We start from the raw sequence: 15,100 nt of genomic DNA, 5'->3' as shown, positions 1-15,100 counted from the left end.
TGAGCGTGCTGTGGGGCCATGAATCCCGCCCCTATACCGCGCTCCCCATCCATGTGAATTCCTCGAGGATGCAAGGCATTTTCTTGTGAAAACAGCCTCGCATCACTTCAAGGATGCTCCGGCGCGGCTGTCACAGCCGCGGCAGAGGATCACAGAGTTCCCCGATTGCTTTCAGTTGGCCCAGCAATATGAGATCATGCAGTCAGATAGAACATCCCGCATTTTAGTTCCTGCATAGCATCGTGGTACCGTAAGGAAAACATCGCTCATGTGTACGTATGACCCATTGACATTAAAAGGGTTCATATTTGTGCATCTTGAAACGCACAAATCTTGCATGATTTTTATCGCCTGTACAAAGCTGACCCAAGGTAGTTCTTTCCAACCGCTTCAGCCTTGGGGGCACCCCTGTCAATTTTTTTTATTGAGGGGTTTGGTCAGGGGCGTAGCTTATTCCAATATATGATTTTACCTTCGTTAGGCCGGACTCACACTGGCCTAAGTCGCAGAGTGGCATCCATCGCCATGTACTATCGTGGCACATAATATACACCAAGATAGAACATTTTTCTTGTGTGTGTATTTTACTCAATTCATGTGAGCTGCAAAATGGCCACATATGGGATGTTGGTACTGCATATCACGCGCGCATAATATACTATGACTATACGATCATGTGAGACAGCCCAAAGTCAAAAACAGGATATTGAGCCGGTGACTGCTACAGACTAATGACTGCCTAAATGTCAGCCCCAAGCCTGTGTGTTTGAACTAAAAGAAACCTAGAACCCCCCCAACATGTTTCTTTTAGCTCAAACACGCAGACTTGGCATTGATATTTAGGCAGTAGAGATGAGCGAGCATACTCGCTAAGGGCAATTACTCGAGCGAGCATTGTCCTTAGCGAGTACCTGCCCGCTCGGAAGAAAAAGTTCGGGGGGGCGGGGAGCGGTGGGGGAGAGCAGGGAGGTACGGAGGTGAAATCGCTCTCTCCCTTTCTCCCCCTTGCTCACTCCCACAACTCACCGCTCACCTGCGCCGGCACCCGAGCCTTTTCTTCCGAGCTGTCAGGTACTCGCTAAGGACAATGCTTGCTCCAGCAATTGTCCTTAGCGAGTATGCTCGCTCATCTCTATTGGGCAGTCATTAGTCTGCAGCACTCACCTGCTTGATATCTTGTGTCGCTATATGCTCCATGTGCGAATACGTCTACTGCAAGGACTCCAGTTTACTACCACACCAAAGAAAAGAGTCAAAGGTATATTGGCTTTTCATTTTCATGTAGCTCCTACTGCCACAGAAGGACGAATTAACGCCTTCCCAACCGCGTTACGTAAATAAACATGCTGTCGTAAATGGTGTATGAAGCGTGCTCGGGAGCAGAGTCCACTCTATACCAGGCAGCTATCAGCCTTTTTTGATGGAGTAACAGAAGCAAAATGATATGGTAGTTGTCTAGCCACGTCCCTAACCACACCCCACAGGACTTGCCAGCCAAGTCCATCTAGGCAGAGTCATTAGTTTGCAGCAAACACCTGCTTGATCTCTTATATCGCTACCGGCTAGTTAGGAGAGCTCTATAAAGCAGATTACTGCAGCATTGGGCAATATTTATCCAGGGGGCTTCTGGCCCTTTGGGCAATTTTGGTGTTAATTATTGTTAATAAGCTCAGTGTACCCCCTGAGGCACTTTGAAAGGGCACACAATAGTGATATAGAAGTCATTCCAGGTAGCATATTGTTCTTACTACATGCTATGCCATATTACAGTGTTTTTATAGAAGTGCCACAAAGCAGACTTTACAGTCATTATCTTAGGGCTTATTTACACAGGCGTATATCCGCCAGCGTTTACCCTGGCCGGCCGATATACGCTTCCATCGGAGCATTCCCCCACCGACTCTCTGCCTCTCTCCTCCCCTAGGTTTTCAATGGGAGCGGGCAGGACAGGGCAGTGCTCTGCTCTTGTCCCGCCCCCTCCTATTACAAATGCCGGAGTAGAGGAGAGAGACAGAGAGCCAGTAAGGGGGGATTGCTCAGATGGCCGGCCGATACAATATTATTAAATGGGCAAATTTCCAACAAATAGTCTAATGCAATCTCAACAACTACATGAAACTTAAGCGATATGCAGCAGTTCATGAGTGCCTCTAATAGTCTTAAAGGGGTTTTCTGAGGTTAAAAAAACCTGGCCAGATATATCCCCATACTTCATCACACCCAATAGCTGGTTCCTCTGATGCTAGATCCCTTTGTTAATGCTTGTACTCGGCATATGAAGGGCGCCTGTTTACTCAACTATGTAGATTAGTTGTGTGTAGCTCACAGGTCCAGCTTGCCCCCCCCCCCCTTCCTGCACTGTGCTCCAAAGACCAACCATGTAAAACCATTGAAAAGTGTCACAGTACACATGTATGTGTCAACATATTCCCTGTCTATCACTTGTTTTTACTCAACAGGATGTCCTCCTAGGGAGCGTCAGTTCGGGTCATTTGACTCTGTCATCTCCAAAGCTACAATCTCTCATTAATCTGACATTGATCTCAACACACCCTCTCTCAGTTTATTTCCTCCCTTTCACACCTGCATAGGTATTCTCTAATTTACTAGCAGAATCACTGCAGTACTGCCCTCCACAGGCCAGCTGTGCCTATCTATCTATCTATCTATCTATCTATCTATCTATCTATCTATCTATCTATCTGTCTCATATCTATCTATCTATCTATCTATCTATCTATCTATCTATCTATCTCATATCTATCTATCTATCTATCTATCTATCTATCTATCTATCTATCTATCTATCTATCTCATATCTATCTATCTATCTATCTATCTATCTATCTATCTATCTATCTATCTATCTATCTATCTATCTATCTATCTATCTATCTATCTATCTATCTATCTATCTATCTAACAAAGCTGCCCATAACCCTACTGACAAATGAAAAATCTTGGTGACAACTCTCAGCGCGGTGCTATACAAGAAAACACCGCAAATGTGAATGAACCCATTCAAAAGAATTTATATTTGTGTGTCTCGCAACGCACAAATCTCGTACGATTTTATTGCCAGCGTGAAGGCAGCCTTAGTAATCTAATGTTGCTGACAGTTGGCCCTTGTCAGCAACTTTACAATTATCAGCAACGTTACTGACAGTTGTAATGATACTTACATTGGTTAATTGTCAGTAACCTTGCTGACAAGTGTCAGTAACATCGCCGACAACTGTAAGGTTATTAACAATAGTCATCTGTCAACATTACAACTGTTAGTAACATTGCCGGCAACTTTCAGTAACGTTACCGACAATTGTAACATTGCTGACAAGCGTCAGAAACATTACCAACATCCGTAATATTACTTACAATGATCAACTGTCATTAACATTTCTTGCAACTATCAGTTACATCACCAACAACTTTCAGTAACTTTACCGACAAGCGTAACATTGCTGAAATGTCAGTTACGTGAATAAAAACGGTAAAATTGGTGACAGTCGTAACATTGCTGACACGTGTCAGTAACGTTGCTGTGTATGGAGGTATATATAAGTTGTTTACACATATGAAAGAGCGTCCGGCGGCAGGTCTTGGGCTGCATCCGCTCTCATACAGCTGGCACAGCCTTGAACAGAGATGGGGCGCATTTTTCAGACACAGTGTTCATTAGGCAACTGAAGGTTAGCTGGCGAGGGATGTATCAGCAGAGATAAGTATAACTCAGACAACCCACTTAAATGGAATTGGGAAGTTAACTCATCAGTAGAGATGAGCGAGCATACTCGCTAAGGACAATTACTTGAGCGAGCATTGTCCTTAGCGAGTACCTGCCCGCTCGGAAGAAAAGGTTCGGGTGCCGGCGGGGAGTGGCGGGGGAGAGCAGGGGGGAACGGAGGGGAGATCTCTCTCCCCCCCCCCCCCCCCGCTTCCCCCCCGCTCACTCCCGCAACTCACCGCTCACCCGCACTGGCACCCGAACCTTTTCTTCTGAGCCGGCAGGTACTCGCTAAGGACAATGCACGCTCCAGCAATTCTGCTTAGCGAGTATGCTAGCTCATCTCTACTCATCAGTTAACTTCCCCAGAGATTTTCAAGAAAGCAAAGTTAAGTAGTGGTAATTAAAAATGTGTCGTTCCTCACCAGAGTTCTCACATTCAGGGTGGTTTCACAAGGGCGAAAAAAATCGCACATTTTTCAACCTTGTTGCGATAGTAAAAAGGCAGAATATGAGAGCAATGATTTTCTATGGTTTTCTTCCAATCTGCGATGTTTTCACTGATGCGATGTTCAGTGATGTGCAATTTTTTTTATTCCCATGTTTTCCTATAGAACCTGCTTTTTATCGCATCGAAGCGCAACAAACATGCATTGTGATGCGATTTTAAGATTAGTAAGTCCCATTGACTTGTGCTATAAAAAAACGCGCAGCAGCGATGCGATGCAAGATTACTCTAAAAAAAAGTATCGCTGACGCACAAAAATCACGGCAAAATCGCGATCACCAGTGTGAACCTAGCCTTAAAGGGGTTTGTCCCTGACGTACTAGAACCACTGACTGCTATTTCCTGCATTTGAAGACACTTAGGATTCTTAAGAAAGGCTCATGCTGGATGGGTGAATGAATATGTGGTAGGCGATACTCATCTATATTCTGGTTCTGTAAATGCATTCAGTAAAAAATAAGTGTTGATGTCAGCCAGGCAGGTGAGTTTAACAGGGTCACACATGATAGCATGACTGTTAGGATGGCTTCACATCAGCGTAATTCACAGTCACATGGTGCGCAGCATGCATGCAATGACATTGTGTACTTGCTGCATGCCGCCAATCGCCATGCACTATCTTGGTGTGTATGCATGAGTAATATGCACCAAGATATAAAATGCTACAGGGTTTTTTGCACGCATATTTCACGCAATATATGTGAGCGGCAATATGGGAACCTATGGCAGATTGGTACAGCGTATTACGCTCTATTGTGTGAAGGAGCCCTTGAACACAATATACAAAGTGTGTCAAAAATAGTAGCAATGTATCCCAATAAGGAAATGAGATAAGATGAGAAAAGATGTGGGTCCTAAACTAATTCTCTGTTTTTGTATTGGCAGCCATATTATAAATGAACTCATAGAAACAGAACGTGTCTATGTCGAGGAGCTTCAAAGTATTATTGAGGTAAGATCTTGTGCTGTCATCACCCCTACTAATAGTCTTCAACTTTCATCCATATGATGTGTTCGTTCTGCTGTCATCCAGGTCCAGTTTCCTTCTTTCTTAAGCTCCATTTACATGCAACAATTATTGCTCAAAATTCGTTTAAACAATGTATTTTGAGCAATAATTGTTGCGTGTTATTGCTACTATTGTTTGCTTTTCGGCCGAACAATGATTTTTAGTCCAGCATAAAAACCATCATTCGGCCGGCTAGCTGATAGCAGGGACCGCACATTGTGATTTTCAACGGGAGCGCTGATAACATTGTTGAGAGAACAGTGGAGCTGTATGCAGATAACAGACTACCCGCTGTTATCTGCATACAGCGAAAGGAGCCTCACACGCAAATAAAGCTAATAAGCTACTAATAGGCATTAGTGCCCATTAGTAGCTATGCAAAATGATTGCTCAAAACTGTAATTCAAGCTATCTTTTGAAAGAATTTTGAGTGATCATCTTTACGTGTAAATGGGTCTTTACTGTTATTAGAGAATTGGATACCCAGCATAATTTGTGAGACAAACAATGGAAGGTTTCCTTAGTTTTATCTCATCATTTAAATTGGTTTTCTGGGACTCCCCAAAGAATCCCCCCTGCTCTGATCCCAGAAGAAGTTGGCTTCAGTCACGTACCCTTCATTCTGCACGTGACTGCATTGCCAATGACAGGCTTCAACAGTTATGGCAGAATGACCGCTGAAGCCTGTGATTGGCTGAGCAATTATGTGCGCAGTGACTCAACTCCTTCTTGGTTTAGAATGGCAAGGACCGGGGCTTCAGCACTTTACGAGAGCCACTGAAATAAGTATGTCATTTTTTTTTAAATTTCATAACATTCCATGGCCATAGAGTCCTGGAAAATTCACTTTAACATACACCAAAATACAAACATTGTCTAACATTTATTTATCAATGTATTTGTGCCTTTTTTCGCTTTAGGACATATTTATTAACAATTTGCAGCAGAAATTAGAGCCATTTGCGCCATGCACGCCAGTCTTTAAACCCTTAAAGGACACAGTCCTTTATTTATTTATTTTTTTCCATTTTTGGTTTTACCTTCCCGACTTTTAAAAAAAATTATAACTCTTATTTATCCATCAATATATCTGTCTGAGGGCTTTTTTTTGTGAGAAAATTAGTATTTTTCAATGGTCCTGTTTTATGTACCCATGTACTTAAAAACGCAATTCCACCATCTTTTGGACAGTCTTGTTCCTACAGCATACACACTGTAGCAAAAACGACATGATAATACAAAATGTACAAAGTTTTCTTAGCTGTACTACTTGAAAAAAACAAAACCTCTGATCGGGGTGTTTAAATGCTGCTATCAGAATTGACGTCAGCATTTAAAGGGTTAGCAGCTGCAATCGGCATGAGTGCCGATTGTGGCTGTTGCAGGTGTGTGTCAGCTGTCAAAGACAGCCAATACCTGCATTGTATAGACCTGGATAGACCCCAATCTCACTCCATACAAAGCCCTAACCTCCAAGACCTTACTTTATGACGTCATGGAGCATTAGGGGTTAAAAGTGGAGTGAAAAGTGGTTGCTCGACTTTTTAAAAAGTTGCAAAATTATTTTCAATCCCTCTCCAGTAGTTGCGTGGGTGTAATAAGTGACTCTACAGCTCTAGACATTTAAAGATGGAACAAGTTTATCAAAATTGTGTAACATTTTGATAAATATGTTTAAAATAACAATGTTACTTCCAGGAAAAATGAGTGAAATAAACCCTCAAAGTAAGTTCCCCCTATGTGCCGAAACACTTGTATATTTACATATCCATAAGATGATCTGTGTTTGGTTCGGTGGAACTGCAATGGGATATGATGATGTGTGCATATGTTACAGCATATGAAATCGTGTTAATAAGGCAGCTAAAGCAACAGGTCATGTGATTATGTTTTAGGTAATAATTAGAGATGAGCGAGCACACTCGGATAAGGCAGTTACTCGAGCGAGCCTTGCTCTTCTTGAGTAACTGCATTCTCGTCCGAGCAGGCTCGAGGGGCGGCGGGGGGAAGCGGGGGGGGGGGGGGTGGAGAAAGATCTCTCTCTCTCCCCCCACGAGCCTGCTCGGACGAGAATGCAGTTACTCGAGAAGAGCAAGTCTCGTTCGAGTAACTGCCTTATCCGAGCGTGCTCGCTCATCTCTAGTAATAATCCATCAAAAATCCATAATCTGACATGTCTGAAGGGTCCATGGGTTAAGACAAGAGTCACTTCCTTAGTGTCCTATGGGATTACTGTGGGGCACTGCAGTGTTTGACAGCTGTCCAAGCGATAATCACTCCTGTGCTACTGAATGGAGACAGAACGGGCCGGAGATTGCTTTGGCCGCCCGCCTCGATTCACCTAAAGCGTCCTTCGTTTATAGATAAATGACATCCTGCTTACACAGGCCGGTCGCAAATTGATTTTTATGGCTGCAGAAACGGAACAACAAGCAAATCATTATTCGTAATTCAGTCGCTGCCGACATTCATACTGAATGATTATTGTTCTGAGTCCCAAGATCCAGCAAGAATCTGAAGGATTATCATTCAGTGTAAAAGAGCCCTAAATCTCAGGTCTTCCATCTTACAGCGCTCTATGAAATATCTGGAAGAGAAATAAACAACACTGCACTCCTCACATCTCATTGCTATACTTTATTTGTAAAGATGTATACTGCATGGAATAGTGCAGAACAGTCGGGGAGCAGCGGCTCGTTCTCAGAGATCTGACATGATTTCGGCTTGCATCACACGTGACGTTTTATCCAGGTGCCAGTGCTCTATGAAATGTCCAGTTTCATTTGGATTATTCTGGATATTTTTGTCAGCTGAAATCTCTGGATGGGATCATTCACACAGGCATATGGGCATTGCGAATTATGCACATGTTTAATACGCAGTGTGTTAAATCCCCGTAGCCTATATTGGTGTGTATTACACACCAAAATAGGACATGCTGGTATGAGTGGCCCAATAGAAATCAATTAGCTTTTAGCACTGCGTAATACTCAATACCAAACAACCTGCAAGAGTCCATACAATTCCATTGCTTATTTTCTCTTGGTGTCCTGAAACAACATGGATAATCTAAAGTAATGCAAAGAGTGGCAGCATGCAGGGATTAAGTAAAATCCTTAAAGATCTTTATTGTTCCATGTTCATTCCATAAAACAAGAAGGCAGGCAACGTTTCGGCCCACAAGGAGCCTTTTTCAAGCTACCCTCCACATACACGGAAAATGCTTAAATAACATCCCCTAGGTGCAAACCCACAAATCACCAACAGATACACACCCACAATACATTAATCAGACCCTAACGATAATCAGGGGCATGTATGCATCACATCATCATAGACAACTCTGTATGAACATATGTTGTACCGAGGCAGGGACTGAAGACTCCTCCTGCTAATGAAATCAGCCGCGGCGTCCCCATCTCTTCAACGTGCATGCAACGTCTAACCGTTCAGATCTCGCGGTACTGCCAGTGGATAGCTCGCTTGGCATCTGTGCCTGCACCATCACCATAGAGACGGCAACGCAGAGAAAAACCCTTAGGTGATCATGTGGCTCAAACTTGTGATCCAAAATGGTCACATGATCGTCCTGACGGACAGCATATAGAATATATATATATATATATATATATATATACGCACAAATAAACTCTTAAAAAACCTACAGATTACATATTTAATGAGGGGAGGAGCTAATTCCCCACTGGAATTTAGCCCAACCCCCATCCTGCCTCATTTCATTGCAAATAGTGCAGAGGGGCGGAGAGGGGGTGGAGAGGAGACAGAGAGGGGGCGGGAGCTCAGAGCACTGCTCCTGACTCTTCCAGCCTCCCCCCCCCCCCCTGCAGAGAGAGATGCCATATATCGACTGGGCGTGAAAACCCGGTCAATATACGGTCGTCTGAATAAGCCCTGATTGTGTAGCGTGTGCCTGTATAAGGGTGATGGAAGGTATCCCCTTCAATGATTTTGCTGCAGCAAGAACAATTACAGTTCTATGGAATGAACATGGAACAATAAGGATCTTTTAGGATTTTACTTAATCCCTGCATGCTGCCACTCTTTGCATTACTTTGGATTGTCTATTGAATCTGGAGGCTCTGACTCATTTGTGGCTTGCATTTTTTTCCTCCTCCCCTGAGGGGGTTAATTTGAGTGTTGCTGGATCGTTTCTTCTTCTGTTGAAACAACATGAATACTCATCCAAACCGTTTTTATTATTCTCTTCATGTAGCAAAACGAGGTAACAATTTTCAACATTGTTCTGTTCTGTCAGAGATGTTTTCACACCTCGTTTGGAGTGCATCTGAGGTAAATTCAGTTGATTGGACAACATTTTTAAAGACACAGTCCTGTCTATACAAGTTCTCACAATGTATATCAGAGCCAATCTCAAGGCCTGAAGAGGAAAGAACTGCCGCTAGAGCTCAGAGACAGGATTGTGTGTCATAACAGATCTAGAGAAGGCTACAAAAACATTTCAGCTGCACTGAAAGTTCCCAAGAGCGCAGCGGCCTCCATAACACTTAAATGGAAGAGGTTTGGAATAACCAGGACTCTTCCTAGAACTGTCCGACCCACCAAACCAAGTAATCAGGGAGAAGAGCCTTGGTTAGAGAGCTGACCAAGAACCCAATGGTCACTCTGGCTGAGCTCCAAAGATGCTGTGTGCAGATAGGAGGAACTTGTAGAAGGTCAACCATCACTGCAGCCTCCACCAACTTGGGCTTTATGGCAGAGTGGCCGGGAAGAAGCCTCTCCTCAGTAAAAGGGTCATTCCGTGTCAGTTCAACCAAGGCTCCCGGTCGACCATCTTAGATTTTAATGAAACTTTGCACAAAGATAGACCCTGACCCTAAACTAAGATAGACAGAATATTAGGCTTCAAAGTGCATTGGTTCACGAGCTACAGGTCTTAATCTAGGGGGTTGTCATGTGATTACAGCGCACAACCTGAAAAAAGTGGCGATTTCAATCCATTGCCAAGCCAGTTCCAATGACTCTAGAGCAATGAAACTTCACACACTAGGAGAACCTTTGGTGCTGAATCCAGCTAAGCTACTCAGACTGCCACTCTTATCATCATTCTGCCACCATTGCATGTCAAAGTAGCTGAAAAATTCTATCGCGCAAAATAAAACTCATATTTTAAGCAGTAATAACTCATAATCAATGCAATCCAACTCAGCTCTGAATTTATCAATGTGTACTCCATAGAAATGTTTCTCATTATTCCCATTATGGACCCAAAAGGATGCATAGCTCTTAAGATACAATGAGTCAAAAATGGCAAAAAACACTTTTTTGCTAATTTTTCCCTTTTTCAAAGGCGAAAATCGGAATGTACTCCATTTTTTTTTCTTTTCATTTTTGTTCTATTTGGAAGAGAATTTTTTGCTCTACAAGATTCAATGTTTTTCATTTTGTTCCCAGACCTTCTAGATGGGAAAATATCAATGCCTGTGAAGGTCCTATGCACTCACGGAGGTCAAATAATAAAATAAGTGTAAGTTTTGCATGGATGTATAATTAGTTTAGAAATCATGAGAAGGTAAATTATTTTTGGAATGAGACAACTTTTTGTGCTCAAGAAACTTATGTGATCAAAGATTGCATGGCGAGTTCAGGTGAGCCACAAGCTTTGGCCTAAGATGGTCAGAATATCATTGAGTGTTGCATAATGATTGTGGTATATTACAGTGATCACTGGGCTTATTTAGCACTCTATCCATATTGGATACTAAGATTATCTAAGGCTAGCATTTGTGTAATAAATAACTAGTTATGTGATCAAAAATTGCATGGCGGGTTCAGGTGAGCCACAAGCTTTGGCCTAAGATGGTCAGAATATCATTGAGTGTTGCATAATGATTGTGGTATATTACAGTGATCACTGGGCTTATTTAGCACTCTATCCAGATTGGATACTAAGATTATCTAAGGCTAGCATTTGTGTAATAAATAACTAGTTAATTATTACACAAATGCTAGCCTTAGATAATCTTAGTATCCAATCTGGATAGAGTGCTAAATAAGCCCAGTGATCACTGTAATATACCACAATCATTATGCAACACTCAATGATATTCTGACCATCTTAGGCCAAAGCTTGTGGCTCACCTGAACTCGCCATGCAATTTTTGATCACATAAGTTTCTTGAGCACAAAAAGTTGTCTCATTCCAAAAATAATTTACCTTCTCATGATTTCTAAACTAATTATACATCCATGCAAAACGTACACTTATTTTATTATTTGACCTCCGCGAGTGCATAGGCCCTTCACAGGCATTGATATTTTCCCATCTAGAAGGTCTGGGAACAAAATGAAAAACATCGAATCTTGTAGAGCAAAAAATTCTCTTCCAAATAGAACAAAAATGAAAAAAAATAAAAATGGAGTACATTCCGATTTTCGCCTTTGAAAAAGGGAAAAATTAGCAAAAAAGTGTTTTTTGCCATTTTTGACTCATTGTATCTTAAGAGCTATGCATCCTTTTGGGTCCATAATGGGAATAATGAGAAACATTTCTATGGAGTACACATTGATAAATTCAGAGCTGAGTTGGATTGCATTGATTATGAGTTATTACTGCTTAAAATATGAGTTTTATTTTGCGCGATAGACTTTTTCAGCTACTTTGACATGCAATGGTGGCAGAATGATGATAAGAGTGGCAGTCTAAGTAGCTTAGCTGGATTCAGCACCAAAAGTTCTCCTAGTGTGTGAAGTTTCATTGCTCTAGAGTCATTGGAACTGGCTTGGCAATGGATTGAAATCGCCACTTTTTTCAGGTTGCGCGCTGTAATCACATGACAACCCCCTAGATTAAGACCTGTAGCTCGTGAACCAATGCACTTTGAAGCCTAATATTCTGGCTATCTTAGTTTAGGGTCAGGGTCTATATTTGTGCAAAGTTTCATTGAAATCTGAGATGGTCGACCGGGAGCCTTGGTTGAACTGACACGGAATGACCCAAAAGACACATGAGTTTGCCAAAAAGCACCTAAAGGACTCTCAGACTGTGAGAAACAAGATTCTCTGCTCTGATGAAACAAATTGAGCTGTTGGCCTCAATTCTAAGCGTTATGTCTGGAGGAAACCAGGCACTGCTGATCACCTGCCCAATATCCTGCCTACAGTGAAGCCTTGTGGTGGCTGCATCATGCTGTCGGGGTGTTTTTCAGCGGCTTTGACAAGCAATTTTTTTTAATTTGCACAACGCAACAAAATGTAAAAAGTGAAACGATCTGAATACTTTCCAAAAGCGCTGTACAGTATATTTGTAACATCAGTTTTCATTAGCTAAAAAATGTTTTGTTCTGCATCTTCAATTGCAGCACAGAAAAAGTTACAATTTCAAATGAGGGGAGAAATAAGACGATTCACAACAGCTGTTACTACACAGTCATTACGTTTTACCAAGTGTGAACTGACCATCGATGTATATATATTCTGTTATGGGCCTCCTCGTATAGTTATAATGGAGTATCCTAGTAACATTTGCCTTGTTACGGTACCATTGTCTGTCCTACGTTGCTAGCTGTTTTTGTATGTGTGTGTATATACCGTGTTTCCCCGAAAATAAGACACTGTCTTATGTTAATTTTTGCCCCAAAAAGGGCACAGTGTCTTATTTTCGAGGGGGGGGGGTGCCTTATACTCACCTGGTCTGGCGCATCCCGATGGCCTTCAGCGGCACTGCGGTAAACTGCGTTCTCCTCGTCTCATAGCTGAGCTTCTTCTTGGTGACAGGGCTTTGAATACCCTGCCTCCAGCAAAGTGAGCGCTGTGATTGGCTAATCGAGCGCCATCAGCCAATCACAGCCGGTGCTTGATGAGCCAATCACAGCCATTCAGTGATGTCATTCACTGAATGGCTGTGATCGGCTCATCGAGTGCCGGCTGTGATTGCCTGCTGGCGCTCAGTTAGCCAATGACAGCACTCGCTTTGCTGGAGGCAGGGTATTAAAAGCCCCGTCACCAGCAAAAGCTGAGATAGCAGATGGGGAGGACTCAGCAGTTTTCCGCAGCGCCGCCGGAGACCATCGGGACGTCGCGGACCAGGTGAGTATTGTTTTTTGGGGGGGGGGTGTGATAGCTAGGTCTTATTTTCAGGGGAGGCCCTATATTTTAAGCCTCCCCCCACAACCCGGTAGGTCTTACTGTCGGTGTAGGATCTATTTTCAGGGAAACACGGTATATATGTATACATAGCAACAACAGTGAACTCTCAGTACTTGAAAATGCTCACATAATAATTCTTTGTAAATGCTGTATTACAAGTCTTAAGCCAATTCAGTGCTTTTCAGTGGTTAGTGAGTCCTGGCTCCTTCCACCCACACAGGGTGACTCACAGGAAGCCCACTATGCACACTCACACAGGGACTGGTGTCAATTCTTGAATGAGGTCAGGACACACAGCCTCAAGTATAAAAGCAAAATAAAAGCGGTGGTCAGATTGTTTATTAGGGATAACGTCTGCAGCTCTTCTTTTTTTTTTCTTGACACATTTTGCCCATTGCTCACTAAGAAACTAGAGAATCAATATCATGCTGACATGCCCACCTTAACAAGAATTTTCTGTCAATGTGAAAATGATCCACACATCCAAACTGTAAACAATCTTGCTGCACTATACATTTCTGTCATAATAAGTACTATTAGAGTATGATAAGGCAGATCTCTAACATTTTCATTAACAGTGGATTGTATGAGCTTTAAACAGATCTCATCTACACGCTGCTGAAAAAATCTGCATAGTGTTGTAATAGTGTCCCCTAGACTGGCCCAGTTGTAATAGTGTCCCTCATAGTGTCCCCAGTTGTTATAGTGTCCACCAGAGCGTCCCAAGTAGTAATAGTGTCCCCTAGACTAGCCCCAGTAGTAATAGTGCCCCCAAGAGTGGCCCCAGTAGTAATAGTGCCCCCCAGAGTGGCCCAGTATTAATAGTGACCCCAGTAATAATACTGACACTCATAATGGGCCCAGTAGCAATAATGTACCCTATAGTGGTGCCAGCAGTAATTGTGTCCCCCTTATTAGCTTCTGGCTTTGCAGCATCCTGACAAGCAATTCACTTACTCAGCCTGCAGCTCCAGTGGCCACCACTGCTGTGACCCTTGACTCCTCCCTTGGTTTCTGCGTACAGGAATGTAGATGCCAGCTGGAGAGGTAGGGCATTACAGCAATGGCAGCTGGCGACTAACTAGAGCTGCAGGCTTGATGAGTGCACCACTTGTTGGGTTGCTGCCCAGTCTATTCACAGCTTGCAGTTATTTTTTTATAGGCCATTAATGGCTGGTAAAAAATAATTAGCAGCCAGGTGGCAATCCCCCCCCCCCCCCCCCCCCTCTGCGGTCCTGCAGACTGCTGACTGAGGCATCAGTCTCAGGTCGCCTCATGATAGGGGCGCCCCTGACTGCAATTCTTCTGTACTGCAATGTATTATCACTGTATTATCAATGTATTATTCATTTACACTGAAAGCCATGGCAGAACCAGAGGCCGCAACCCATCTATACAAATTTCTTCCCTCCCAGGATGTATATATATGAGTAAATATACGTCATGGGGCGAGAAGTGGTTAATGAGCAATCACTATGTGTTTATGACCACATTTGATGTTTTATGGTTAGGGTGCTTACCCACCCGGGTGACAGAATTCCAGGCTGCGTCGCACAAAAATCGCAAAGCACAAACTTGCGATGCGTTTTTAACATTAGAAAGTCCCATTGACATTTGCGTTAAAAAACGCAGCGATATCGCAGCGTTAAAAAGCGCAAATGGGTAAGAGCCCTTAGACTGCACTTTCCTATCCTCCTAAATTACTGAGAACGAACAGACACTTTCTTAAATA

The 15,100-nt window shown here is 42.9% G+C and overlaps 1 protein-coding gene across 1 annotated transcript in view; it reads left to right on the top strand.

Moving 5' to 3' along the window:
• The window catches only part of MCF2L2 (MCF.2 cell line derived transforming sequence-like 2), a 275,394-nt gene that overhangs the window by 179,526 nt on the left and 80,768 nt on the right, over positions 1–15,100 (top strand). The window contains exon 17 of the mRNA XM_066605412.1: positions 5,118–5,184. Within this exon, the coding sequence (XP_066461509.1) occupies positions 5,118–5,184 (67 nt within the window). The remainder of the gene's footprint in view (positions 1–5,117; positions 5,185–15,100) is intronic.

Source organism: Eleutherodactylus coqui, chromosome 1 (assembly GCF_035609145.1).
Source record: "Eleutherodactylus coqui strain aEleCoq1 chromosome 1, aEleCoq1.hap1, whole genome shotgun sequence".
In the NCBI taxonomy this organism is placed as follows: domain Eukaryota; kingdom Metazoa; phylum Chordata; class Amphibia; order Anura; family Eleutherodactylidae; genus Eleutherodactylus; species Eleutherodactylus coqui.
Note: the sequence above shows the minus strand (reverse complement) of the source record. Positions and strands in the feature narration are given on the sequence as shown.